The sequence below is a fragment of the Oculina patagonica genome, chromosome 8 (assembly GCF_052425735.1).
Source record: "Oculina patagonica isolate OP01 chromosome 8, crgOcupat, whole genome shotgun sequence".
NCBI lineage: Eukaryota > Metazoa > Cnidaria > Anthozoa > Scleractinia > Oculinidae > Oculina > Oculina patagonica.
Window position 1 is genome coordinate 18,568,379 of NC_135765.1, and position 27,025 is coordinate 18,595,403.

The 27,025-nt window shown below is 39.0% G+C and overlaps 3 protein-coding genes across 3 annotated transcripts in view; 1 reads left to right on the top strand and 2 right to left on the bottom strand.

Moving 5' to 3' along the window:
• Positions 1 to 449, bottom strand: part of LOC144662863 (tyrosine-protein kinase receptor Tie-1-like) — a 17,484-nt gene extending 17,035 nt beyond the window's left edge. Inside the window, exon 1 of the mRNA XM_078523814.1 lies at positions 276 to 449. Coding sequence (XP_078379940.1) covers positions 276 to 342 — 67 coding nt within the window. The 5' untranslated portion in view covers positions 343 to 449. The remainder of the gene's footprint in view (positions 1 to 275) is intronic.
• Positions 450 to 916: 467 nt separating this feature from the next.
• LOC144663167 (uncharacterized) lies at positions 917 to 1,606 on the top strand. The gene is made up of 2 exons (XM_078524097.1): positions 917 to 922; positions 1,034 to 1,606. Exons 1-2 carry the CDS (start codon positions 917 to 919, stop codon positions 1,604 to 1,606), a joined length of 579 nt encoding a protein of 192 aa, XP_078380223.1.
• Positions 1,607 to 2,789: 1,183 nt separating this feature from the next.
• LOC144662796 (uncharacterized) lies at positions 2,790 to 14,859 on the bottom strand. Its single transcript, XM_078523731.1, has 19 exons — positions 14,375 to 14,859; positions 13,459 to 13,830; positions 11,451 to 11,705; positions 11,021 to 11,287; positions 10,110 to 10,403; positions 9,429 to 9,740; positions 9,166 to 9,201; positions 8,869 to 8,988; positions 8,425 to 8,446; positions 8,286 to 8,346; positions 7,775 to 8,027; positions 7,561 to 7,671; positions 7,039 to 7,229; positions 6,046 to 6,168; positions 5,843 to 5,913; positions 5,208 to 5,248; positions 5,018 to 5,114; positions 4,378 to 4,477; positions 2,790 to 3,842 (listed from the first exon to the last, which is right to left on the bottom strand). The coding sequence occupies exons 1-19, from the start codon at positions 14,445 to 14,447 to the stop codon at positions 3,774 to 3,776; spliced, it is 2,868 nt and encodes a 955-aa protein (XP_078379857.1). The 5' UTR covers positions 14,448 to 14,859; the 3' UTR covers positions 2,790 to 3,773.
• Between the last annotated feature and the right edge of the window lie 12,166 nt (positions 14,860 to 27,025).

Sequence of the window (27,025 nt, forward strand, 5' to 3'; positions counted from 1 at the left end):
ATGTGAACTTCCGTCAAATAGGTCTTTGTGCTCGATAAACACTGAGCCAACTAACGTCGACGTAAATTAACCCAGCCTAGTCAAACACACTTCACTGTGGCGTGTTGCCCTGTCTCCCAATAAATCCCTACTTACAATGTTGTCTCTGTTTACTTTGCAATTATCTGAAAGGCCTTGCTCATGATCTTAAACTTAAAGAACGCTACTGTTACTCTTATCTAAAACTGTAAAATAACTTTCCCACTGCGAACGAAACTGAAATCTCTTAAACGTACCTGAATGCGGAAGTATCAACACGATTACATGAAAGAAGTAGCATAACGAAATGGAGTTTTCACCCATCGTCAGTCTGTGATAAAATTGCCTAAATGTTGTTGTCAGGTCCACTAGAGGAATAAGTTCTGCCGCTGCTTTAATAATGCAGGTCGCAAAAGTGCTCAACCAATACGTTCTTTATTTGAATAGAGTCACACTTCAGTAGCTTGAGTCACTCAAGTCACGCATAAGCAACTGACTCGTCCCAAGACTTTTCTTGGCGCGGGATGATATTAAGAGAAATCCAACGCACCAGCGTCTTACAAAGTTTGTCGTAAGAGACGACTAGGGACGAGTCAGCCTCAGCGATGAGTGTTCAGGAATATTACGTTCAGTTTGTTTGTTGAGATGAAATTTAAGTAGTTTTTTGATAGTAGTCTGGAACTCTACATCAATATTGTGCTAAATATTTAACAGATAAGCAATATTTTTGAACGCCAACATGATTACTTTGACGTTTAAAATTCTCTCTTCGTTGAAGATTGCAGTTTTCCTAGTGTGGACAGTTTGCAAAGGGAGAAGTTCAAGGTGAACTATCCGCTTCTCGGAACAGATAATGTCCGCGGATAAAGATCCCGCATGCACTTTTTGTTTGCGCAAAATGCAGGTTATTGTTTATGTGAATATTCACTTTAATATTGCTTTCGTCTATTTTCAGTTATGTCCAAGGCAATAACGGTTACGTTTGCATTCATCCATGGAGAGTTATTTTAAATAGGAACTATATATTTATTTATTTTTTTTAAATAGGACTATAACACGCTTCATTGCCATCGAAGCTTCTGAGCAACCTGTTCCTTCACCGACTGACAACAATACTCCAGAGCCCGTTCGGGTTGTCTTACCATTTAAAGATCAATCTTCAGCTGATTCTCTTCGCGCGCAACTGAAAGATCTTGGCCACAAAATCGACAAAGTCATCCAACCTGTTTTCATTAGCCATAAGATCGAGCGAGATCTCAAAATACGCGAAGTCAAGCCGCCGGTCGTAAGCCAACAATCCCTTATTTATCATTTTAAATGTGACCTGTGCGATGCAGGTTATGTTGGTTTTACGCGCCGGCACTTGCACCAACGCGTCGATGAGCACAAGAACGCATCGTCATCAATTGGAAAACATTATCGCGAGGAACACGCTTTGGCCCCTAAGGATCTAACCAAGAAATGTTCGATTTTAAAGAAGTGTAAAACGAAGTTTGATTGTCTTATTTTTGAAATGTTTTTTATCCACGAACTGAGACCTAGTCTCAATGTACAATCTGACTCTATACGTGCGAAAGTTTTTAAATAATATTTATTTATTAGCTTTGCATGCCTTTTATTGTTTTTTAGCAACTACGTTGTAAATTCTTTTTACTTACATTTTTACATATTTTTACTTCATTAATATTTCTCACACATTTTTACCTCTTTGTAGCTATATATATATCTATGCAAATTTTATTTCTTACACTTAGCTTGATAATGACCGAAGATCGGTCGAAACGTCCCTTATTTTTACCGTTAACTTTTATTGTGAAATGTTTTAAAAAACCCTTATTGATAAGGAAATATTTCTATTTTGGATACACAAAATGCAGGCTATTTTTGATTTAAATGTTCGGTTTAGTATTGCTTCCATCTTTTTTACTAATGTCTACGGCAATAAAACATAAAAACGGATACATAGATTTCTATTTTAGATATATGTCTCTGTGACTCAGACGTTTCCCTTGAGGGCAATGATTTACAGTATAAGGAGCAGAAAAAGTCGCTATCCAATTATATATTAAGATTACTTTATGGTACGTAAGTGAGGGCGCATGATTTTTATTCACGAGTTGAGAAGAATAACAGGACAAACGAGCGAACACAGCGAGCGAGTTTGGTATCCTTCACAACAAGTAAATAAAAATTTTACATGCGAACTTATCATAAAGTAATTTGTTTATTACATGAGTACTGAGATATCCAAAGCTGAGTGAAAAAATAAACATCGGCGTCGCGGAGACGACAAGCAAAAATTGTTCACTATCATAACTAGCTATAGAGTATTCTTAACCCAGCTTAACTGCAAAGAATTCTGCAAGTCTAATTTCTACACTTATAGTAATCTTTAGCATCCTTGTGACTACAATCACTTCCTGACCATGTTTTACCCAGCTAAGCAGCAGCCCGTAGCTGAATGAACGAATGAATCACCATTACCTACTTTCCTTGTTGAGAGTTGTCCAAAATCTGATTGTAAAACCAAGTGTAGATGTAGATGTAGATGGTATCAGCCTTGTGATTGGTCGTACGACATTTTTCACAGCAAAAAATATCGTACGATTTTTATGTCTTCTATGCCTGCCCCAAGAAAAGCCACCCCCCAGCCCTCCCCCCCCCCCCCACACACACACACACATACACATTGCTGCTTTGCCTGAGCTCTGTTTACTGGACAATAATTGAACACAACAAATTAGACAAATATGGCTATGGGCAAAGGTCCATTGCCGCTTTTATTGAAACATCAAAAGTCATAATTACTTCTTGATACATAGGTATCAAAACGTATGGAAAAATAATATAATTAATGATGCAATAACAAGAGTACGGAATATGGGGAGGAGGAAGGAGTTCGAAGCAATTCTTTCGACAGGAGATAGATCGGGGAGAATGACAAGCACATGGCTTGCTAGGACATGTGACCTAAAAATAACGCGAGAGGGTAGTTGTCAAAACTATCATTGGCTCCTCCCCAAGAACCGATAAAACTCAATTACAGTATTACATCAAGCAGCGATCGAGAAGTGTGCAAAACGTTTCCTGATAAAATCAGGGCATCAACAAAACAACATTACGTGCCTGATTGCTATACCTTATTTTTTTTAATATTTCAAGCATAGTAGTACATTTAAATTAATAAAAAGACATTGCAAGATGCATTACGTCTACAGGAACACTATCTTAACTACAATACTACTTACAATAATACCTCATTACAATAATATCAGCGAGAATATATATGACAGTACCATATAAAAGAAATACGGTAAAACCCTAAGGCAATACAGCTCCGTAAGGACTTTTAATTCGAAAGCTTATATCCACCGGGCTTACAGACAGTGTAAAAGAACCGCTAACATACCAGCTAACTCTGGTTGCCTAGAAACCCGACATGGAGACTTTGAAAAGTGATATGTAAAAAAAAATACCAGCGTGATTAAACGTTTTAATATGCACTCAAATTAAACCCTTATTTAGTGGCTACTTTTTATTTTAAGTATATTTTTTGTTACGTCGTTGGCTTGGATGAAGGGAGACACTTACTCGCCTCGGCCACGGAATACTGTTCGTTGTCTGTTGGCAGAAAGATGTGCCTATAACTAAGAGGGCTTATACCCGGGGCTTAAAGGTTGCTGTTATTTCTAGGCTTTTTCTGTTTTTAATAGCGATTTTTCTGATTGAGTTTTACACCCGAGTTATACTACTTGTTATTCAGCCGTAAGATCCTCCATGTTGGCGTACAAGCTGTTGTCATACTCTCTAAGGTTGATGTATGTCTGCAACAGCAAAATATATCGCAGGTTAGTTGTGTAATAACTCTTCAGTTTCGGGTGACGGTGATTTTTGTTGGCTGGCATCCTAAGTTCTTCTTAGCTCATGGCGTAAGCGAGGGTCGTAAGCGATTCAAAGAAAAATTTTCAGAGAAGATAATGCTTCCGCACCAATCGATTGTTATTTTTTCTACTTTGCTAATTTTATGAATGCGCCATCTTGGGAACTAAAATAAATGATGTAAACCACTGGAACTAAGATTACTTCCTCGCAATGAGCCAAGGATGCTGTCCGCAACTAGGAAATGTAAGTGGACATAGAAAAAGGTGAATCCGATTACAACTTATATTGAAAATTTCAGTCGACATTTTGTGTCGAGTGTTCCAGGTGCAAAAGAAAAGGTCGAGACCTTCCCCTGTACAATACTCTACTCGTTTTTCTTCTTGCTGTTCCCCAACTGACATGTACAGAAGTAGAACATGTTTCTTATAGTTAAATTTTGCGTTATTGGTAAAATGTGCCGAATTCTATGGTGTTTACCTTGTGGTTACTCTCCATGTCCTTCATCGTTTCTTTTAGTTTAGAAAAGGTTGGTCGATCACTTGGGTTTTGTTCCCAACAATTAAGCATAGTCTGATATCTAATCAAAAGAAAGAGAATTAAAAACAACCAATTGCATAGTTGCGCTATTTTAAACGAAAATAGAGAGCGGCACTCAGTTCATAAATGATCAAATGCAAAAAATATGCGTCCTAACAGGACATTGGAAGCTCAGAACTTTGCTATAAACATAAAAGGAAGGTAAAGTCTGCGTTTGAGCCTAGTGGCCCATCAGGCCGGAGCTTTTCCCAGTTTCCAAACCATAAAACGACGGGAGTATTTTACTCTCCTCTGAATGAAATGCTCGCCCATTGCAAGGTTACTCCAGCATTTAATTCGCCGGTACCCATTTATACCCCTTTGTGGAGAGAGACACTTTGATAGTAAAGTGTATTAAGAACAAGACAACCAGTTTTAAGTTGTTGTCATTTTTTGTCATAGCCAGGGAAGAAATCGGAAAAGAAATTATTTCATTGAAGTAAGAAAGTGGTACAGGTTAAAAGTGGTTTGTAAAGTGTTTTTATCAATAAATTAAGAATTGCAACAGCAGCGACAACGTCAAAAACTACAGTGTATTTACATTTTGCTATCCACATGTTTTGGCTTTGGCATTCTGAATCCTTCTTGAAGTTTCATGGCGATTTGGCGAGCGTTAATTCCCGGAAATGGAGATCCACCTAGATGATCGAAAAAAAATCGAAAGTAAAGTGAACGCTTTTTGATGATGTATGGTTAATTTTATTATATAAATGATATGTATCTGTACCTACCTATGGTAAGAATCTCGTGCAGAAGGACACCATAGCTCCATCTGCGAGAAAACAAATATAAGTAACACTTCATTGGTAACAATATAATTGGTAAAGGAAAAAGAGTTGTGGGTGGGGGAGGGGATAGTGGCGAGGAAACGTTATTACGACACCTAGTCAAAGGACGCATTTTTGACCGTCAAAGGGAATATTATCTAATCAAGTAAAGGGGTTGTGAAACCCAGAGAAATAAACAGAATTGTGCTCATGTCGCGATATGTAAGGATTGAGCAACAACACGAGCTACTTACGTGACCTTCAAAACAATAGTTATAATGAGGTAATATTAGTTATAGTAATAGTAATCGTCAAGCTTATCCCTGGAAAGTACTTAGCTTCGTAACCATCGACAAGCTATAGTTATTAGTGTCCCCGTTCGTTTTACGTTTTGGTTTCATCGCATTTTACTGTACTGGGTGGTTAGCATTACTTTTTTCTGGCATGGCGATCGTGTAAAAAGCCTAATGCTACTTCATGAAAAATCTTATTTTATGGAAACAAAAAAACTGCCCACATGCTAGTTGGTATGATGTGCAGGTTATAAGCAAATTGAGAAAAGAGATAATTAGTTCTTAGTTGTTCGATTCAGCACTTACACATCACTTTGTGTTGTGTATGTTCCATATAACAGAGCTTCATAAGCAGTCCACTTGACAGGCAACCGGCCCTGAAAGATAACCAGCCTTACTAGTCTTATTCGTTTTTTCATATCACAGGCTCAATTAAACAAAAATTACAACAGATTAAGATAAGTTATTGGGAGAGTTCGGGGGGAGGGGGAGGGATGGGGAATACTCACCCGACTTTGTTTGGTATAAATATCATCCTGGTGAACATTCCTCGCCATCCCAAAATCTGTCACCTTACACTTCTCTCCTTCACCAACAAGAACATTTCGAGCCGCCAAGTCACGATGGATTATCTGAAAGAAAAATACCATTATTTCAAATTGCCGTACTTATTATTCAATTCGTTTTCCTCTATTGCTACTATTCGTTGAATTTATATCATTATTATATATTATTTTAGTATAATTTCCGGAGGTGAATTCAATTCTGATTGGTCGAGAAGCTCGGACTATGTCGCAATATTCACCGCGCTAGGCGGTGAATATTGCATCTGAAGGTTTAGCTACTAAGCCATGGCACCTTTGCCATCCAGGCTAGTGAACATGGCGGCATTTGCTGAATGAAAATTTCTCTCATTTAAAAGAAATCTTTGCAAGTCCTGGATATTTGAAACATTGGGAATTTTGCAAATTAACTACCAAGGCTTTTGGACCGAACATGTTCTCAAGAGATGGTTTTCAAGGCTTTGAATTCATCGTAAACATGGTGGTTTTGGAGATCGCAGCGGCCATGTACTCAGTCAGATCGACTGGCAAAACATTATTTAGTTCTCTTCTAACTGGAGCTAGTAATTTTGAGAGGATTCACACAATTGTTCAGAAGTCACCATCGATTTAACAAAGGTACTAGATATCCATCTTTTTCGTACAGTGTTTGTTTTGTTCCGTTTTATTGCTAAAACTTGAGTGTAAATTATGATTTCAATCGATGAATTAAACTGGTTTACACTATGTAAGCGAGCACTTGTGTTTGTTGTTTTCTTGTTTTCTATTGTTAATTATCTTGCAGTTTTTGATATTCACCTCTGAAAATTATACTAAAACAATTATTCGCCTCAGGCGAAGTGATTATTGTTGAATAATCCCCTCGACTTCGTCTCGGGGATTATTCAACAATAATCACTTCGCCTTCGGCGAATAATTGTTAAATATATAGATGTTTACCTTCCTTGACGACAAGTAAGTCATCCCATTAGCTATCTGCCATGCAAACCTCATCAACTGTTGTGAAGTTAAATTGGTTTTCGGCTTTCTATCCGGGTTATTAAAATACGTGTCATTGAGCCCACGACTCTTCCTCAAATAACCCAGCAGATCACCGTACGGCACATACTCAATGAGGACCAGTAAGGGATCTTAAATAAAAAAAGAAAAGCGGTTGACATATACAGACAAGATTTCAGTGAATTGCGGAGAAAAATAGAACTGAACTCACTTTCCGGATTACGAGCTAACGAGTCGAGGCAGGGACATATTTCGCAGCCATTTTTAAAACTAACATCATAAGTACGTATCGTTCATTTTACAACCTTCAAAACGAAGACATTTATTTATATGCGATGGGTGATTGGGCGTTCTCGTTTATCGAATATGACGTCTGTTTTAGCTTTATAATCTACGCACAACAAAATATTGTATAAGGGAGCTCCAGTCCTTATTATTAAGGTTACTTCGAATTTACTTTACCAGTCTCTGTTACACATCCCAACAACTTTATCAAGTGAGAATGGGGCTTCAGTTTTTTCATCAATTCAAGTTCTGAAAGCAGGTCCTTTCTGTCTGAGTCAGGAGCATTTTCTATTTGGAGCAAATCAATTTAAGAAAATATCAGCCCATTGCAATCAATCAATCGAATTTAAAAAAGATCACAGTGTCGCTAAAAAGATGTTAATGAGATAACCTTTCAGCATTTTCACAGCCACAGTCACATCCTGGTTACCATTGATGTTCTTTGCTGTTGCCTTAGCAACTTGGGAGAAAGCTCCCTTTCCGATATTTTTAATGATATTGACTTGTTCTCGTCTGATCTCCCAGCTTCTTGTTGAAGGATGAAGCGGCATGTAATCACTGCTGTTAGGAATCTCATAAGTTGTGCTTGTAACTTCACTTCTTTCTATTGACTGAGCATCTGCTTCCTGCTGGACAACAGTAGCCTAGGAATAAACAGTTAAAATTAAAGATAACAACCAAATAACTGACAAAGAATATATGTAAGGTCCGGCTGAAAACTATGTGAACCAAAATTATCTCTGATAGGAGCTGAGGTTGAAATCCGCAAATGATGTGAAAGATTTTTTCCCCAAAGCAAACATTTTGTACCAACCTACTTCCTCTTGTAAAAAGTTTTCGTTGTATGTCATAAAATGGCTTTCTCCGCGAACTATTCTGAAAGAGAAATTAAAAGAACTTACCATTTGAATGGAATCTGCACGCGATGATGATCTGCTAACATTGGGATTAGAAGGCCTTTTCCTGAAAAAAGAGTTTATTAAAAAAGGTATACGTAAATTTGTTATTTTGTGATCACCAAATTTTGACAGTCGTACTCACCGTTTTCCACGCTTGAAGATTGCTGAAAAGCAAGAACGTATTGTGAGAAAGAAAATAAGTAACGAAAACGAATGGGCTATACAATAACCAATATCCTTACTAGCATTTTGCCTATCTCACGACGCCTTAAAGGATCCATGTTAGCCTTTTTAGCAAAGTAAAACGGTTGGAAGTATTTCAGGAAAAAACGGTGTGACGCAGTGGTATCAGAATATTGTAGATAGTTAACCTTATTTAAGTAATGCGATCAGTATCAATAGTAACAAGGATCTATGATTTAAAGAGGAACATTCACTTGCTTATTGTGTATGTTGCTACTGAGCAACGCTCCAGTGGTTGCCATTCGAAAATTATTAACAGAACAGAACGTAGTTTAAGGACTTAAAAACTTTGTTAATTTTTATTTTAGCAAAGCATGTGTAAAGAGAGAATACAACGAATTACCTGGAATTTGACGTTTTCTCCAGCTGATAACACTGATTACAACAATGATTATCACCAATAAGATTATGATGCTGAGATAAACAGCATGAAGAATCTCCACTTCCCTGTCGCATCTAACAACTGTGGGTTATAACATTTAACATTAATATTTTTTCCCGCTATTTAAGTGGCATGCCTGTAAACCAGCTATCTGGAAGCTAATTGCATGAAGACTACAAACATATATTTATACTTGTACATAATTTTTTATTTTATTTGAAGGCTTGAAATGAGTACTATTTTTTTAACACAGCTTACCTGTTTCATTCTGGTTTGTAGTCGATTTAGTGGACCCTGAAAAACAACAAAATGAACAGAAAGTTTGTTTGGAAGAATTTGTATACAAGGTAGTTGAACAGTATCAAATTAAGATAAAATAACTTCAATTGTCTAAGGCATTACTATAGCAGAATTGGAGCATCTTGCTCATTTCTTTTAACGACAAACAGAAATATCAGAAAAAAAGAAACTAGTTAAAGAAATAATCTGCAACAAGAAGAAAAAATTTTGCATTACTTTACCTCCTAAAACTTTAATTTTTTGTATGTTTTGCTTTTCTTTTAAACTCTCTCCATATTTGTTAGTCGCAGTCACAACAAACTCATACCGCTGACCCTTTTTGAGTGTGACGACATATTCACGAACGGAGACATCATGAATGACCTCAAGCTTTTTCCAGTCTCCTACGGTATCGTTGCTACTAACGTTTCGTATATATACAGTGTATTGCGTGATGTCTGCTCCATTGCTGACTGGCTTTGTCCATTTTAAGGCCACTTCATCACTCTGTACTTCCGCAGGCATGTTTTTAATGTCTGGTGTTTCAGGAATTCCTGATCGATAACAATGTTAAAAAATTGTCCTGTTAGTCGGATAAAGGGTACTTCACGAGCGCATAATTGTCACATTACTTATGCTTGGCGCCACTATTTTTGCACCTATTTTGTTCCCTCACGGGCACAAAATAGGCTGCTTGTTGATCCGCTACGTTGACGGAAAATATTCTTTTTTTGTTGTTGTTTGAAAAAAGTCTTGCGTTTCAAAGGCAATTGAGTGGCAATATTGTTACACCACTCTTTGTAAAATGGACAGCACTGTAGCTAAATTATCGAATTAAAGTGACAAATGCATAAATTAGCAAATTTCGTAAAACGGATGTCATATTAGCAGTTTCTTTTGGTTGGACATTTAGTTAATCTTACCTTCAATCTTTGTCCTGATTGACTTTTGCGCAGCTGCACCCTCAAACACAGCATTCCTGGCAAACACCTTCACGTTGTACTTTGTATCTCTTTCCAGACCTCCAACAGACAGACTTGTTGTACCAGGGTCAGTAACATTCTCATTCTTTATCTCAGTGCCACCCTTTCGTATGACCACTCGGTATGCTGTGATAGGACTCCCTCCATCATCAGCTGGTGCAGTCCATTTTACTGTCAGTGAAGTGGCTTGAATGTCTGAAGCTGAAGATATGATGGCCGGGGAGCCTGGTTTTTCTGATGAAAAAAAAATAAAAGAAGAAAGTTGATCATGCTATTGTAGCTGTATTTTTATTACTGCTCCTTCAATAACACACAAACTTTGCTCCGATCAATGCCTGGTTATGTCTTTGGTCAACGGCATAGATCAAAATCCGCAGTTACTGGATTTACATTTTGTAAAACATTTCAATGACTATTTCATTCTACTGTAAAAGGTTTTATGTTTTTCCCCTTCATCTCAACTACACATGAATCAGTGCTGCATATCCTGAAGCTTGTTTGCTGGGCCCTAACACAATATACAGACCAATGTTTAAAATTAATGGCTATAAACAAATTAAAGGCCCATAGACGCTTTAATAAAATCGTTGTTTTGAGATCAAGATCCATTCACAAAAAACAAAATTAAATATTTTTCTGGCCCAGTAAACGCGAGAGCACTCAAAAACGAAACTGCAAAACAACAACCCAAAGCACTGCTGAAAGGACAAAATAGGGAAGGGTTAGGGAAGAAGTTCAGATTTAATGTGCTAACTTCTAACTAAGAGAAAAAAGGCTTTTCATAGATGAGACTGCGTCCCTTTTGTCTAAATCATCTCTTTTACCAATCAATATTGTTTTGATACACATACCTATCTGTCGTAGGAGCATTGAGCCGTCGTTTAAAGGATGAAGGCCATTGTAAGCGACACACTTGTATTCACCAAAATCCTGCTCATCATTTATCGTCACCTTCACTGTGCTTTCTTTAGCTGTGACTGTGTTTATTTCATTTCCATCAGGTTTGTACCAGGTGAGTGTTGGTGTAGGAACACCATCTGATACACACTTCAACGACACTGTCTGACCAATCCAAGAACTAGTAGCTGATGAAGTAACATTTAATATTTTTGCTGGATCTGTAAAGGAAAAATCAAATTAATCGTTTGCGTTTGCTGAAAGTCTTTAGATAAATGTAAAAAAAAGAAACGCCCCTTTCGTTGATTTTCCTTGTAGTCATTGTCTGATTGTTTCGTAAGAAATGTTATTTTACGTCTAGAAATGGAAAGATTTCTGACTCACAACGAACCACCAGGATCCCTTTGTGAGTTTTTGTTCCTGCTGAGTTGTTAGCTCTGCATGTGTACAGTCCATCATCTGTTCTTTTAATTCTGTCGAAGTCCAAATATGCTATTTTCTTCCCGGAACTTTTAATTTGTCCATTCCGCATCCATGATACTTCCGGGTCTGGTTTTCCAGTCGCTGCACAACTAATATTGACTGATGATCCCTCAATGTAACTTCCGTTTATTGACAGTGGGCTGATAACTGGTAGCTCTGCAATGAGATAACTGTTTTTGAGCAGTGTAGAAAAGAATTACAGCTGATGATTTGATAACATTCACGTTGTTGGTTGCTTCCTATTAGCCATAAAATCACAGTTAAGTTATGTAAACTAATTCCCTAAAATAATCACTTCTTCTAACAAATATTTTCTCAGTTATTTTTAGAAACTACCGACTATCCACGAGAGATAACAGCAACAACCACAGCAACAATAAAAACAACAAAAACAACAACAACAACAACAGCCAGTTTTTAGTTGCATACCAATAAATCACTACAGCAGACATGGCCACAAATCGTTACAGTTAGATAATAATTATGATGGTGATAGTAATGACGACGATATATACTTTTTTGTTTTTATTTGGTATTCTTCAATCGTTGCCATTGTGGTGGTAGTATAAGTAGTATAATTCAGTTTGCTGAAAGGCGGTTTTGCTTTATTTCAGTGTCTGCGATGAAAGCTGTTGGTTTTTTAATATGGGACATGATAGATGGAAGTCAATTATGCCGCCGAGTTGATATATTTAAGGTATTTGGTACGGATGATGTTTAAAAGGCTTTCGATAAATTGATTCTCTTGTACTTATGGTGATATTCAACTGGATTGGGAAGTATTAATTTACAGCACAAGGTTGGCTTTCACATATATTTGGCAAGAACAAGGTGTCATTATTTTCGAAAGTGGAGTTGTAATGTGTTGTACACTCAGACGTGTTTTAACCTGGGAGGTTTGCAAGATCCTTCTAGGCAATTGAGATGCATGTATGGACAAAGAGGTTGATAGCCGATGGTTTTAACGGACTCTTTACTGGAGCAATTCAACCTCCTCAGATATACTTTTTAACAGTTCTTTTTGCTCCCTTTAAAAATTTATTCAAAATCACATCATTTATTTTTATCGATATCTCAAATCACTAAATAATCATAAATCATAATGATGATGATGATGATGATGATGATCATAATAATTAAAAATACTTATACAGGGTAGCCACTTCAGTTTCACAAATACTTTCAATGTGGGCCCTGTTAAAATAATAAATGACATTTTAAGAACATAATAAAGTTAAAAAGTAAAAAAAAAATAACTTCTTCATTTTGTTAGTTTGTGTAACAAATTAATTATAACTGAGATTCATTAAATTTCGAATAAAAAAATAGGCGCGGTTTTAATACTTGCAAGGTGTACACCTATTACACGATTGATGCGTGCGGATGAAAGACGCTCGTCCATTTCGCGCCTTTCACGCTTTATTCCTTTGCAAGTGTATTTCTGGTTGAGTATTTAAGGGGGTACTAAACTTTCACAGGCCAATGAGCTGACGACGGCCCGACTAGATAAGATAAGATTACTTTCTTTAGACACGGTTAAAAATCATTCAGCATATATGTACAGTATAAAAATAAATAAAATGAACTGATAGGTCTTATGAATGATTACATCAACTTGCATAATAGCCATTGACAGATCGCTGCGTGCAATTCGAAGAGACGTAAATCGAATAAAGTTGAGAAACAAGACAGCGTCGCATCACTGTATACATTCAAACGGCTGCTACAGTGGTGAATAGTCCTCTACCGAAATTACATAGTATCGCCTAGTCCCAGAGGTGGATCGTTACTTAAAGGCGCTGTTTATCCTGATACTTAAAAATGGGGTAAATTCGTAAATAAAGACAAAGGTTGAGTTAAAAAATGGTAGTTAAACCAGGGAGGAGAGACTTAATATTTGTTTACTTACCCAAAACAAACAACTGCACAGTATCATAAACAGATGCTACCTCAAGCTTTTCAGGTTCAAGTGCACAAATATACAACCTTTCATCTGCCTTTTGAATCGAATCCAGTGTGAAGGTGACCTGTCCAGGGCTACTACCGTTCCAAACTCCGCTCACACGTCCACTATATGGATAATTTTGTATTGTGATAACTGTCATGAACTTATCTACATTAACCAGGACATCTTTAATGCTAAGGATACCATCCTGTTTTGTTCCCCACTGAACTAGATCTACGTTTCCTCCACGAAAGGCCCAAGTGAAGTTAGCAGACGAGCCAAGGTTTGCTGTCACCTTGTTCCCATTATAGGGCGAAATAAATTGTAGCTGACACGCTGTATATAATAAACAACGTACTTGTTGTTACACTAGTACATTACAGCTTTTTAAATTAACCTTCTAAAACAATATTCTAACAAATTGCTTGGCTACCGTCGCAAGTAGCTAAAGCTCAAGAATCGACTCGAAATTAATAACATTTTCTTAAATTATTAAAGGTTTTTTATTCATACCTTCCTAACTGCATTTCCTCTTAGCTTTGTATTCTTTTTTTTCTCTTTTAATTGGAAGGCATACTGTGGGCATTTACAGCTTGGAACTCCAGACAATGCGAGCCCTGGACAATTTTCGATTCAATTTGCATATTGGATAATTAAACATTTTTACCAAGAGAGGCCGATTCGGCGACCATCTTGAAATATATTGTTTTTAAGCCTGTCTTCAGCTGTTTAATGAGTCCTGCACAGTGGCACATGTACACTCATTTGCCACCCATTTTAAGTTAAGACATGGGTTTCCAGCTTAATAGGTAAGGTAACAAGCGACAAACTGATAGGCAAATGTAGCAGTTGCGAACTGAACATAATCACGTAAACGTACCTGCTTGCGGAAGTATCTGAAACAAGATAAAGTAGACGAAGCGTCTTGACAAAGAAACGTTTCCCGCCATCATCAGTTCACGATAAACTTTCAATGTGTCTCAAATATTATTGTCGCCGACATTCAAGTCATCTTGAAAATGTGTTTTGGATTAGTCATCAACGTCGCCATGTTTAATTTCTGGGAAAGTAATTAATCAGGGAGACACGTCACACGATCCTTTATTTGGCTGTGGTCACGCGAGTCACGCATCAGCAAGAAGACTGAGGCTCTGAAGCCGAGAGGTTAAAAAAAATAAAAGTCCTGGTCTTTCCATAAGCGACGTAAAAATAGTTGTGAGCAATCGGTAGTTGACACAACACAATTGAAATATTTGTTTATTCTTGTCACAGCGTAAGATTTGGATTTTTTTTTATTTCCTGTTTGCTGAAACGACTGATTGAAGACTCTACAGAAGCCCCTTGCGATGTCATTTGTTTGCTTGAAAATACGTGAAGGGCTGGGGGGGAAAGGAACACATGTACAAGCGAAAATCTTCAAGAGAGTTCAGCTTTATAAAGCCTAAGGATAAGCCAGTACTGTAAACATATTTTAATAAACTGCACACGAAAGATTTGTTTTGTCATTTGTTTGCTTGAAAATACGTGAAGGGCTGGGGGGGAAAGGAACACATGTACAAGCGAAAATCTTCAAGAGAGTTCAGCTTTATAAAGCCTAAGGAGAAGCCAGTACTGTAAACATATTTTAATAAACTGCACACGAAAGATATATTATTTGAAGTACCAAAGCAGGCACCATTAATACATGATCAATGTTTTCGCCTAATACGTTTCTATACAGGTCTACCTGTTTGCTTACGTTTATAACAGAGTTCATGCATTCATTGTTCTCATAAAAGGTCGATTTCCGAACCTACGATGAAAAGTCAAAGATCTTAGAGACGGGAAGTTCCACTCTTTTGAAAGGCTACAATAACGTAGTTCATCTTCATGGCCAAGTAGCACGTGACGTTCCGGCTGTAGGTAACTTGTACGGCACTCTGGGAGTTTTGGTGCTGGGAACTGGCGATGTAAGTCGTGCATTACTGAGGTCTCAGTCCATACACCAACCGACACTTTGGTAACTCCCTCGTATCAAAAGTTGGTTGGTCACTTTCCATATAGTGCATACACTTGACAAAAAATCTAAGGTTAATGGGTTACTGGAAGGCCTACAGTGACTCTCTTGTTTGCGACGCGTATATTTCAAGCGCAAACATTTATAAGTAGAGCTAATGAATTCTTAACAAAAATTGGAGTACAAGATGACCCAAACTGCTCTTTCTGCAAAGAAGAACCAGAAAAACTAAGGCATCTCTTTTGGTCGTGCTCCAAGGTGATCTCCTTTTGGAACTCCTTAACCCAACTGCTAAAATTATCTAAAATATTTCCAGTACATTACACAGTGAACATCTCTGTCGCCTTAGGATTGATACCGGACTGCTCAAAAAATCATCGCCAAATTAATTTCTGCTTTTTACTGGCCAGACACTTTATTTGGATTTGTAAAAACAAAACAAGACCTCCTAAAATAGAAGGTTTTCTACTTTATCTTAAATCGATTTATGTTGTTGAACAAAGAACAGATGACACAACAAAAAAAAGTGGGATTTGCTGGAAACCCTTTTAAAGAAGAAATAAAATAAATAAATAAAAACTTTATCTTCTCCCTCCCTAGTCGGATATACACACTACATTAAGCTTTAAGGTCCTCTGAACAGGTAATTCCTTCAACGCTCTTCCAAGCCCCTCTCAATGACTGACACAAACAGCTTAAAGTTTTTGAACAAAATGTCGGTAAAATGAAAATGGCGCAATTTGATTCAGTTTTTATAAGTTACCATTTTCATTTTCATTTATCTTTAATAAGCCAAAAGCAGTTGTAGTTTTTGTAAATGTATCAAAAGCGAAAAATTGTATTGTATAAATATTAAATTGTAAGAAATTGAGTATTGTATTGTAAGTAGTGTGTTGTAAACAATTTAATTGTCATGTAGGTAGTGTAAGCAGTGTATTGTACCGTAAGTAGAGTAAGCTTTGTATAATAAGTAATTAGTAAAGCTTTGTATAGTAAGTAATTAGTAGTGAACATGTCACCTTGCAAGAACGTTCTGTGTGTGTGTTGCAATTAAAAACAGAAAAAAAGTAGAGCCACCTTCTTCACCCTTTCCTCTCACGTCGAATCATCTGGCTTTGCAAATTTGATGCAGCTTTTTTACATGCACAGTAGATCATCATAATCACACAATAATCCAGGCAGGACAGCATTTCGTGCGTTTTTTAATCAAAGCAATTTATTTCTCTCTCCCTTCCTCCCTTCCTATTGTATGGTATGCCACATTGCCAGACTATACATTTTCCATGCTTTCTTTCTTTATAAGCATTCTTGACATGATCGTTTTGCAATTAATTTTGTTGCGATAGCTCATAGGGATCTAATATAACAATGTCAAACTGCATACCTCTTACAAAGAGCTTGACGGTGCTGATTTGAATTTGAAGAGCTGAAGTTGGTTCTGCTCTCAGAGTGCACTGGAAGAATGTGTTATCTTGATCGGTGTTGTAAATAAGCTAGGGACTAGGGCCGAATTTGACCTGCGAGGTCTGAGTCGAGTCTCGTGATTGACAGTTACAAAACGTGCGCAAGGAAGGAATCGAAAAGAACGGAAAGGAGTCTAGTGTGAACATTGGTCTATCTCTGTAGTACGGAATATCTATCGAATCACGGAATTATCTCTTAGGATACTATTATCATTTCTCGGAATCTATCAAGGAGTCGAAATAAAGAGTATGGATCGATACAACATTCTGGTGCTGAGACCCGGGAGAAGAACCGGGACAGGAAAGGAACTGTGAAAACAAGCTTCGAACAATGTCGGAATTGAAGAAGAAATTGAAGAAGAAGATAAAGGTTCGTGAAAGTCACCGCGTGTTCGTCAGGAAAACTATTCACGAAGCAAAAGATCAAATAGACAAGCCGGAAGAGCCTAATGCTCTGAAGAAGTTCAAATCCCTGCGTTGTACGTTACAGGATAAATTGTCGGAGCTAAAGACATTGGATAACGAAATTGTCGATTTGGTAGACGACTCGAAGATCGAAGAAACTGTGAGTGAAAGTTGCGACTTCCAAAGTGCTATTCAAGCCTGTATAGTCGACCTAGAAACAGCTATTGATGCGAAAACAAACGAGGGAAAAAGTCAGGAAGGGCAAGGAGCGATTTTGGATTCGCAATCGTCTAATAATTCAAGCCTTCAAACGTCAGGGACACATTCAAGCGGGTCAACAAACATTGCGACTCATGCAAAGCTGCCTAAACTCGAGTTGAAGAAATTTTCCGGCAATCCTATCTATTGGCATCCCTTCTGGGAATCGTTTGAATCGGCCATTGACAAAAACACCAGCTTGAATGATGTGGACAAGTTTCAGTATCTGAAATCACTCCTAGAAGGTCCCGCAGCTCAAACAATTTCTGGATTAACGCTGACAAGCTCGAATTACAGCCATGCGGTTGAGTTGTTGAACAAGCGCTTCGGAAGCAAACAAGTCATCATTTCGAAGCGTATCGAATTGTTGATGCAACTTTCAAGGGTAAACGATGGAAACGATCTAAAGCAATTGCGGCAACTTTTGGACAGAACAGAGGCAGCAGTTAGAAGCCTTCAAGGAATCGGCGTTCCAACCGAAACATATGGAACATTCTTGACGCCTGTAATTATGGGAAAGATTCCGCAAGAATTACGTCTTATCCTGAGTCGAGAGGCATCCGATGAATGGGACCTTGATACTATCATGAAGTCGTTCACAGAAGAATTACGAATTCGCGAGAGGTGTGCTTTGGGACCGGTGACCGAGCAAGAAAGGTCAAAGGAAAAACATGGGTTTGGACTTGGATTTCGTCCTGGTCAAAACAGAAGACCCCCCACATCGTCAACTCTATTTTCAAGCAACGAAGGACCGCCGCTAAACAAGGATACGTGGTGTACTTTCTGTAATGGACCACATCCTTCAACCAGATGTGCTGTTGTAACCGACCCCGAAGCAAGAAAGAAAATTCTCCGTCGAAAAGGGAAATGTTTTGGTTGTCTGAGGAGTGGTCATTTAAGTCGTGATTGTCAGGCTCGATTTTACTGTTGTGGCGGGAAACATCATTTAGCATTGTGCAACGTCCAAGAATATCCAGGTCAACCTTCTCCAGCCGGACAAGCGAGAGGCAACAATCAGGAACAAACTGTGAGTACAAATTTGTATTTCACTCAAGATGTTAAGAACAACTGTGTTTTGTTGCAAACGGCTAGAGCGATTGTCAGAAATCCTAATGGAGAAAGTTCATGTAATGTGAGAATCCTGCTCGATTCTTGTTCTCAGAAGTCTTACATAAACACGCGATTAAGGAGCAAATTAGGCCTATCGCCGATTGCAACTGAAACAGTCCTAATTAAAACGTTTGGAAATAGTGAAGCATCATTGAAGAAATGTGACGTTGTTCAGTTTGCATTGGAATGTCAAGACAATTTGACAGTGTTTGTTAATGCCTATGAAGTTGATTTGATTTGTGGCCCTATTGCAAACCAAACGATTGAAGTTGCACAGCAGTGTTACCCACATCTGCAAGGTTTACCTCTAGCTGATTATTCACAAGAGGATGCAGAACTTGAAGTGGACATATTAATTGGAGCAGATTATTACTGGTCAGTCGTTCAAAACCATGTGGTACGGGGGGAGATTCATGACCCTATTGCAATTCGCACAAGATTGGGGTATGTGTTGAGTGGTTCTGTAAATGTCGTAAATTCATGCCAAAGTCCCTCAAGTGTTAACATGTCACATGTAATGAAGACGGAGTGTATGGTGGTCGAGGGAGATTTGTCTCAAAGAATGATTCCCTCAAAAATGAACTGAGCAAGTTCTGGGACTATGACACTCTTGGAGTTAAAGAAGAAGAAGAATTTCTTGGAGATTATCTGACCAAGGTGAAGTTTAACGGGGTCCGTTATGAAGTGTCTCTCCCATTTAAGGAAGAACATCCTGTTATTCCAGATAACTACTTGTTGGCACAAAACCGTCTCGCATCTTCCTTGAAGAGATTGAAAGCTAAGCCGGACATCTTACAGCAGTATGACACTGTAATCAAGGAACAATTGAGCTCAGGTGTAGTTGAAATGATTGACAAGAGACATGAAGAACAATGCCTTCCTGGAACTGTTCATTACATTCCTCACAAAGAAGTGGTGAAAGAAGATAGAACCACAACCAAACTGCGAGTAGTCTATGATGCTAGTGCAAAGTCTCGAACCGAAACAAGTTTGAATGATTGTCTCCTGCCAGGCCCTGCCTTAACTCCATTGATTTTTGATATCTTGGTGAGATTCCGTTTACACAAAGTAGCTCTGATCGGAGATTTGGAGAAGGCTTTCCTGAACATTGAAATTAATCCTGAGGAAAGAGATTTGTTGAGGTTCTTGTGGATAGATGACATCAACTCTTCAAATCCGAAAGTGATCACACTGAGATTCACACGGCTTGTGTTCGGCCTTGTATGCTCTCCATTCATTCTGAATGTGACACTAAGGAATCACTTATCAAAGTATGAGAACATTGATCCAAGTTTTGTAGACACTGTTGTCAGAGCCTTGTATGTTGATGATTTTGCGTCTGGGAAGGACACGGTAAAGGACAGCTTTGAACTTTACCGGAAATTGAAGTTGCGCTTCGGAGAAGGAGGCTTTAACATGAGGAAGAGGGCATCAAACAGTCAAGAGTTAACGGAGCTGATCAAGAAAGAGGAAGCAGCAATATCAGCAACACCTAAACCATTTCCTGGAGTAACTCTTGCATCAAAGTCTAATGTGGTTGAAGATGATTCTTCAAACAATACTGTGAATGAAGAAACCCTGATCAAGGTGATGGGTGTTCCGTGGGATCGAATAGAAGACAACCTCAAGTTTGATCTTACTGCCTTTTCTGGACAAGCCTTGGAAGGAACTCTAACAAAACGGAAACTGTTGAGCACTACTGCTCAATTCTATGACCCACTAGGCCTGTTGTCACCAGTTTTTTTGCAACTGAAGTGCATGTTTCAAGAGATTTGCCGGTTAAAGATTGATTGGGACGAAGCCCTGTCAGAAGATCTCACATCACGTTGGAAGGAATTATTTGAAGACATGGAGAGAGTCTCGAGTATTGCAGTTCCCCGTTGTATTCTGGATGAAGTAGAAGTGGGAGACATTAAATCTATCCAACTCCATGGATTTGCAGATGCCAGCAAATATGCATTTGGAGCAAATGTTTACATCAAGGTGACAACCTCTAATGTCTGCTCTTCACATCTGCTAGCCTCGAAGACCCGAGTTGCCCCCTTAAATGGAGAAACAATTCCTCGACTGGAGTTGATGGCTGCGTTAACGTTAGCAAATCTGATGACAGTTGTGTATGAGGCACTGGTCCACACTGTGAAGGTAGATGCAGTGTTTAATTGGACAGACTCTCAAATTGTGTGGTGGTGGATCAATGGAGAGTCTAAGCAGTTTAAGCAGTTTGTGCAAAATCGTGTTCAGAAGATCCGAAGTCTTTGGAAGAAGGAACATTGGAGATACTGCCCATCTGAGCTTAATCCAGCTGACATAGCTTCACGAGGAGCTAAGAGTTCCATCATCGCATCCAGCGAACTTTGGTGGAAGGGAGCACCATTTCTAAAGGAGGAAGAGTTTGACTGGCCAAGCTTACCCAACTGTCCAGCAAGTGGAACAGCAGTCCCAGAAGAAGCTCTAAGTGAATTAAAGAAAGAAAGTTCATCTGAAATCTCAAGAGTTATGACAGTATCAGTGCAAAGTTCTCAGAGCATCTCAGAAGTTATTCAACCAGAAAGATTTAGCAGTCTCAGCAAACTTCTCAGAGTGACCGCTCTTGTGCTGAAATTCCTCCAAAGGCTCAGAGAGAAGACAGAAACACATGATATCAGCATGGAGGACATGAATGCAGCTAAGCATCTCTGGTACAAAGAGGTCCAAACTAAACTCGAAGAAAGGGAGAAGTCTAGTTCTACATGGGAACAATTGGCAGTCTTCAAGGATGAACAAGGAGTTCTACGGTGCAAGGGAAGGATCCAGAATTCTTCATTACCGTATTCAGCTAAATTTCCCATCCTGTTACCAAGGAAACAGCACTTCACAAAGTTGGTGATAATGCAAGCTCATGGGAACGTGAAACACAATGGTGTTAGAGAAACTCTTACTGAAATCCGAGCCCAATTCTGGATTATCAAAGGTCGTCAAGCGGTCAAGGATGTACTCTCGAAGTGTGTCACATGCAAGAAGATCCTAGGAAGAGCCCAGTACTCCACCCGCTCCACCTCTACCTTCATTTCGAGTTTCAGATGATCTGGCATTTTCCAAAGTTGGAGTGGACTTTGCTGGTCCCCTGTATGTAAAGAATATCTACGAGTCCAAAGGAGAGATGTTCAAATGTTACATTGCTCTTTTCACGTGTGCCAGTACAAGAGCTATTCACGTTGAACTTGTTCCAGACCTCACCGCTTCCTCGTTCTTAAGAGTGCTTAAGCGATTCTTCTTTAGAAGAGGATTACCGAACTTGTTCATTTCAGACAATGGGAAAACCTTCAAGGATGGAAAAGTGAAGAAGTTTGTTCTTAATCTGAACATTGACTGGAAATTCAATGTGCCCACAGCCAGTTGGTGGGGAGGTTTCTTTGAAATCTGCGTCAAACTAGTAAAGCGGTGTCTCAAGAAAGTGCTTGGAAAAGCAAAGTTGAGTTATGAAGAACTGGAAACAGTCTTGATTGAAACTGAAGGAGTTTTAAATTCCAGGCCCTTAACCTATGTCTACGATGAGTTATCAGAAGGTCCTCTCACTCCTTCTCATCTTGTGATTGGCCGTCGACTGTTAGACCAGTCCCCTGTTGTCACTGCACCTATGAACACGTTGGCCAGGCGAGAAAGATATTTGAACAATCTCCTCGCCCACTTCAGAAACCGATGGAAGGAAGAATATCTGACTGGGATCCGTGAGTACCAGAAACTTAAGGGAGGAGAGCCGAGAAGAGCCATTCAAGTAGGAGACATTGTTCACATCTATGCAGACAAGAAACCTAGACAGCAGTGGAGACTGGGGAAAGTAGAGAAACTATTGCGGGGACGAGACAACGTCGCGCGCGCAGCAGAAGTGGTGACAGTGGACAATTCTCTCAACAAGACTCTTCTGAAACGTCCGATTCAGAAGCTCTACCCTCTTGAAGTTAATGAACTTAACGAAGTCACAGCTAATGCCGAAGCTGTACAGCCAAACAGCGGATGGAACATTCAGATGGTCAGGGATGAAGACATCCCAACAGTTACTGTTGCATGAACTGTCTGAACCAATTTGAACACTGAACTGAATTTAAGAGTCATAGTTAAAGTTTGTCTCGCCTTATGATTGACTCCGTCAATCAGGGGGGAGTGTGTTGTAAATAAGCTAGGGACTAGGGCCGAATTTGACCTGCGAGGTCTGAGTCGAGTCTCGTGATTGACAGTTACAAAACGTGCGCAAGGAAGGAATCGAAAAGAACGGAAAGGAGTCTAGTGTGAACATTGGTCTATCTCTGTAGTACGGAATATCTATCGAATCACGGAATTATCTCTTAGGATACTATTGTCATTTCTCGGAATCTATCAAGGAGTCGAAATAAAGAGTATGGATCGATACAACAATCGGTGATATTTTCAATTACCAGAGAAGCTTTTCCTTCAATGTCTACTCGCCCACTGTAAGCTGGCGGCATATCAGACTTAACTACTCTGTCACCATTCTTTAACTCTACTATCAACAGTTTATACATATTACTGATGTATACTCCCCAGGTGATGCCCTTGAGCTCAGCCTTCCTATCAGTAACAGCGTAGTCCCACACAAGTGTAACATTGTTTCCTTTTGTAACGTAACTTGGATTGTCTGGTTCTTTAGTGAAACGCATTGCTCCCTCTTTAAAACCGATTAAAACAAACAAGAGAAAATTAAAAAAAGCACTTCAATCTTTGAGAAACTTGTATGCACACAGGGGGTGGGGGAATGGGGTTGACAACCTACACTTGATTCGAAGTGGAAAAAACGCGATATCGAAATTGACTGTCTCAACTACTTTTGACGCTCATTGTACCCTGTAGTTCAAGACGTTGAAGAACGCTATTAATGATAATTTGTTTTGGTTTTGTTTTTATTGTGAAGAATATAAATATCAGCTCATTCATTGATTGTTGATAATTTTCCCATGTGTAGACATACAAATCCCTATCGTGAGCCTGCAGTCCCTGTGGTGCCGCTTTTGGAAAATTAACCTTTCTTAATTTGCATATATATGACGTACGGCTCAGGTTATTTGCCATGACTGTTAACCGGTCTTACTATTGCGCAATCAGGTCGCTCATGTTTTCAGAGCTATTCGTCAATTTCTTACACTCATCGTTTTGTGGTTACTTTGTTAGTAGTTGGAAGAAGTGCAGCGCGAAGTTTTGGAGCTCGATAAAAATTGAAGCAAACTGATGTAAATTAACCACAGTGTAATTTAACCCAACCTAATATCGAATGCACTTCAGTGAACTGTGTTGGACTGTCTTATAATAAATCTCTGCAATGTGGGTTGTGATTGCTTTGCAGTTATCTGCCTATGATCTTCATCTTACTGGACGCTACTCTTACTGTCATTTAAGACTGTAATTACCTTTTCCACTACGCGACGTTTTAAAATAAAATGAACTAGACAGAATATCTTAAACGTACCTGCATGCGGAAGTATAAACACGATTACATGTAAGAGGTAGCCTAACGAAATCACGTTTTCACCCATTACCAGTCTGTGACAAAACCTCGGGATTGCCTAGGTGTTGTTATCGTGTCCACTCGAGGAAGCAATTTCTGTTGCCGCTTTTATAATGTAGGTTGCAAACGTTATCGACCAATACGTTGTTCATTTGCATAGAGTCACACTTCAGTAACTTGAGTCACGCATATAAGCAACTGACTCGTCCCAGGACATCTCTTGTGAGAAAACTGTATTCTGAAACACGTACAGCCGGGAACGAGTCACCTTAGAGACGAGTGCTTAGACATGCTTAGAAATATCACGTTTTGCAAGTTTGCCGAGAGCAAATTTATGCTGTTTTCTATAATAGTCGGGCACTTTAGGTTAATGTAGTACAAAGTATTTGTAACAGATAAGCAATATTTTTAAAAGCCAACAGAATGACGTTGATGTTTAGCATTATCTGGCGCCTTGAACATCACAGTTTTCCTGGGGATGACAGTTTACTGAGAGCGAAGTTCGAGGAATACTATTCGCTTCCAAGAATAGGTAATGTCCGCGGATAAGAAGGCATGCAAATGGTTTCATTTGCATACCGTCGTTTTCAATAAGAAATATTACAACAATAGAAAATATTTCTATTTATATACGTTTCCATAATAATCACTGAGACATTTGTCTTGTCCCATGACAATGTCTACAGTGTAACAAGCCGACAGTCATTACTCAATTTCGTTTCTTGGTATGTTTTACAATTCAGTGTGATTCAGTGTGAATTCAATTGGATGTGGATGTTCTAGGGAAGGGTCCTTTCGACGCATGAAATGTGGTCTCTTTATTAAAAAACATACAGCTCTGATCAATGTTTTTAGGCTTTATAGAACAAACGATGGCCTGTGCAACGTACGTCATGAAAAAGTAAGAAAAAGTAGAATTTCATCGTTGGCAGATGGACAGATGATCGGGCGTGACTGGTTCTGACAAAACACAACACACATGTACATCGCCTTGAAGACGTCAAACGAAGAACAATGTTGTGTTCAAATGGCTTTAAACTTCCGTATACGGTAAAATTCCGGTTATAAGCCCCCCCCCCCCCCCCCAGTTATAGGCCCATCTACCTGGAAACAAAAAATACATCCGATTATAAACCCCCCTCTACCGGATGACAGCACTGAATAGGGCTAAATGTTGCTTTATTATGCGTTTCAACTTAAGTGTCATTGTCAGTAAGAACCGGGCAAGCTCCACGTATCGACGTTGGCCGATTCCCTTCAAACTTTCAGCGTTTTTTTCTCTATCGGATAAGATTACGATCGGTGCTATTCTTGGTAAAATAAAATAAATTCCTTCGGATTTTGACCACTCCTAGTTTTTGGAGCAAATTAAGCAAGATACGGTGGCAAATTTATGTCAACTTCCACGGCTAATTTTACTAACGTCGGATAATCCTTGATCATTTTTACGACTGTTACGTATTGTTCGGCATATAAACAACTCATTTCTGTAGTATAAACGATGTTGGATAAAAAGCTTTACTTTGGCTCGACTTCAAATATTAGCATTTTTTTGGTTATCAGATGCAAGGAAATTTTTGCAATTTTTAAAGCCAATTTTCTCCAAAGTGCGGCAGTCTCTTTTAAAACCAAACATATATTTTATAAGTCCGTCCATAAGTCTAAATAAATCCGCAAACTCTCATTTGGCAAATCAAAACCCCGCGGCGTGAACTTCCTCACGAATTGACCTAATTAGAATTGTGTAAACCCAACCCTTTTATATACCTGAAGCTTGAAAAAGGTACCCCTTTCGGGGGGAGCCTCCCCGTATAGGCCATTATAGGGAGTACCCCCCCCCCCCCCAGGTTGGCTGGCCAAAGATAGCGGCCGAACAAAGCCCGTCAAGTTTCAGAAGAAGAAGAAAACATTCTCAGGAGGAGTGAGAAACTTGGTGCTTAAACCCCAGAATCTTTAATTCAAACAATGTGGTGGCTACGTATACAACAATTTGGACTCCGTGGAAGGCAGGAACACCACGGGATGAGACTGGAGGATTTCAGAATCATGAAGGCCGACGACGGCGTCAAATTTGTTGAGTTCGCTGAAGGGCCAGCGAAGATCAGACCAGGACGTTTGAATGCAAAGCCAAGACAGTTTCAGCCAAAAATGATCCAGACCGGGGAAGAGAAGTATCCAGTGGCCTTTTTCCGACAATACATAACCCGTAGGCCTGTCAATCTTAGAACGAGTGTTCCATTTTATCTAGCGATAAAATACATCAGGCGATCTGACGAATAGATTTGGTACAAATTCCAAGCCATGGGGGATATCGTCTTCGGAACCAGCCTTCAGACATCTGAGAAGCAGTTTTCCAATCACAGTGCCCGCAAAACAGTAGTCAGCAGGATGAAGAAGGGAACCTCGAAAGGTCAGCAATTGCGAGAGCTCGAGTCACCTGTCACAGAACTATCCAATCTTTAGATGACTACGATGAAGCAGACGAAGACGAACAGCGACAGCTTTCGCGGGCCATCTCAAAAGGGAACTGCACGGGTTTTGCTAAAAGCAGGCACGCGGCCGTGGTCAGTGGTAAATTAAAGCGCGTACTCAGATATGCATCGTCGAGCGTGGTCTACAATGGACGATGGTGAGTTTTTGATTTTTTTGCAATTTCAATCATTTCAATCCTCGGCAATACTTGAAACTGTTTGTTGCTTTATGCTAAATAAGTAAATAATATATTTACGTCCGTCTGTTTACATATTCTGTTTACAGAAACCGATATTTCAGAGGACGAATGTTTTCAAACAATGGAAGTTT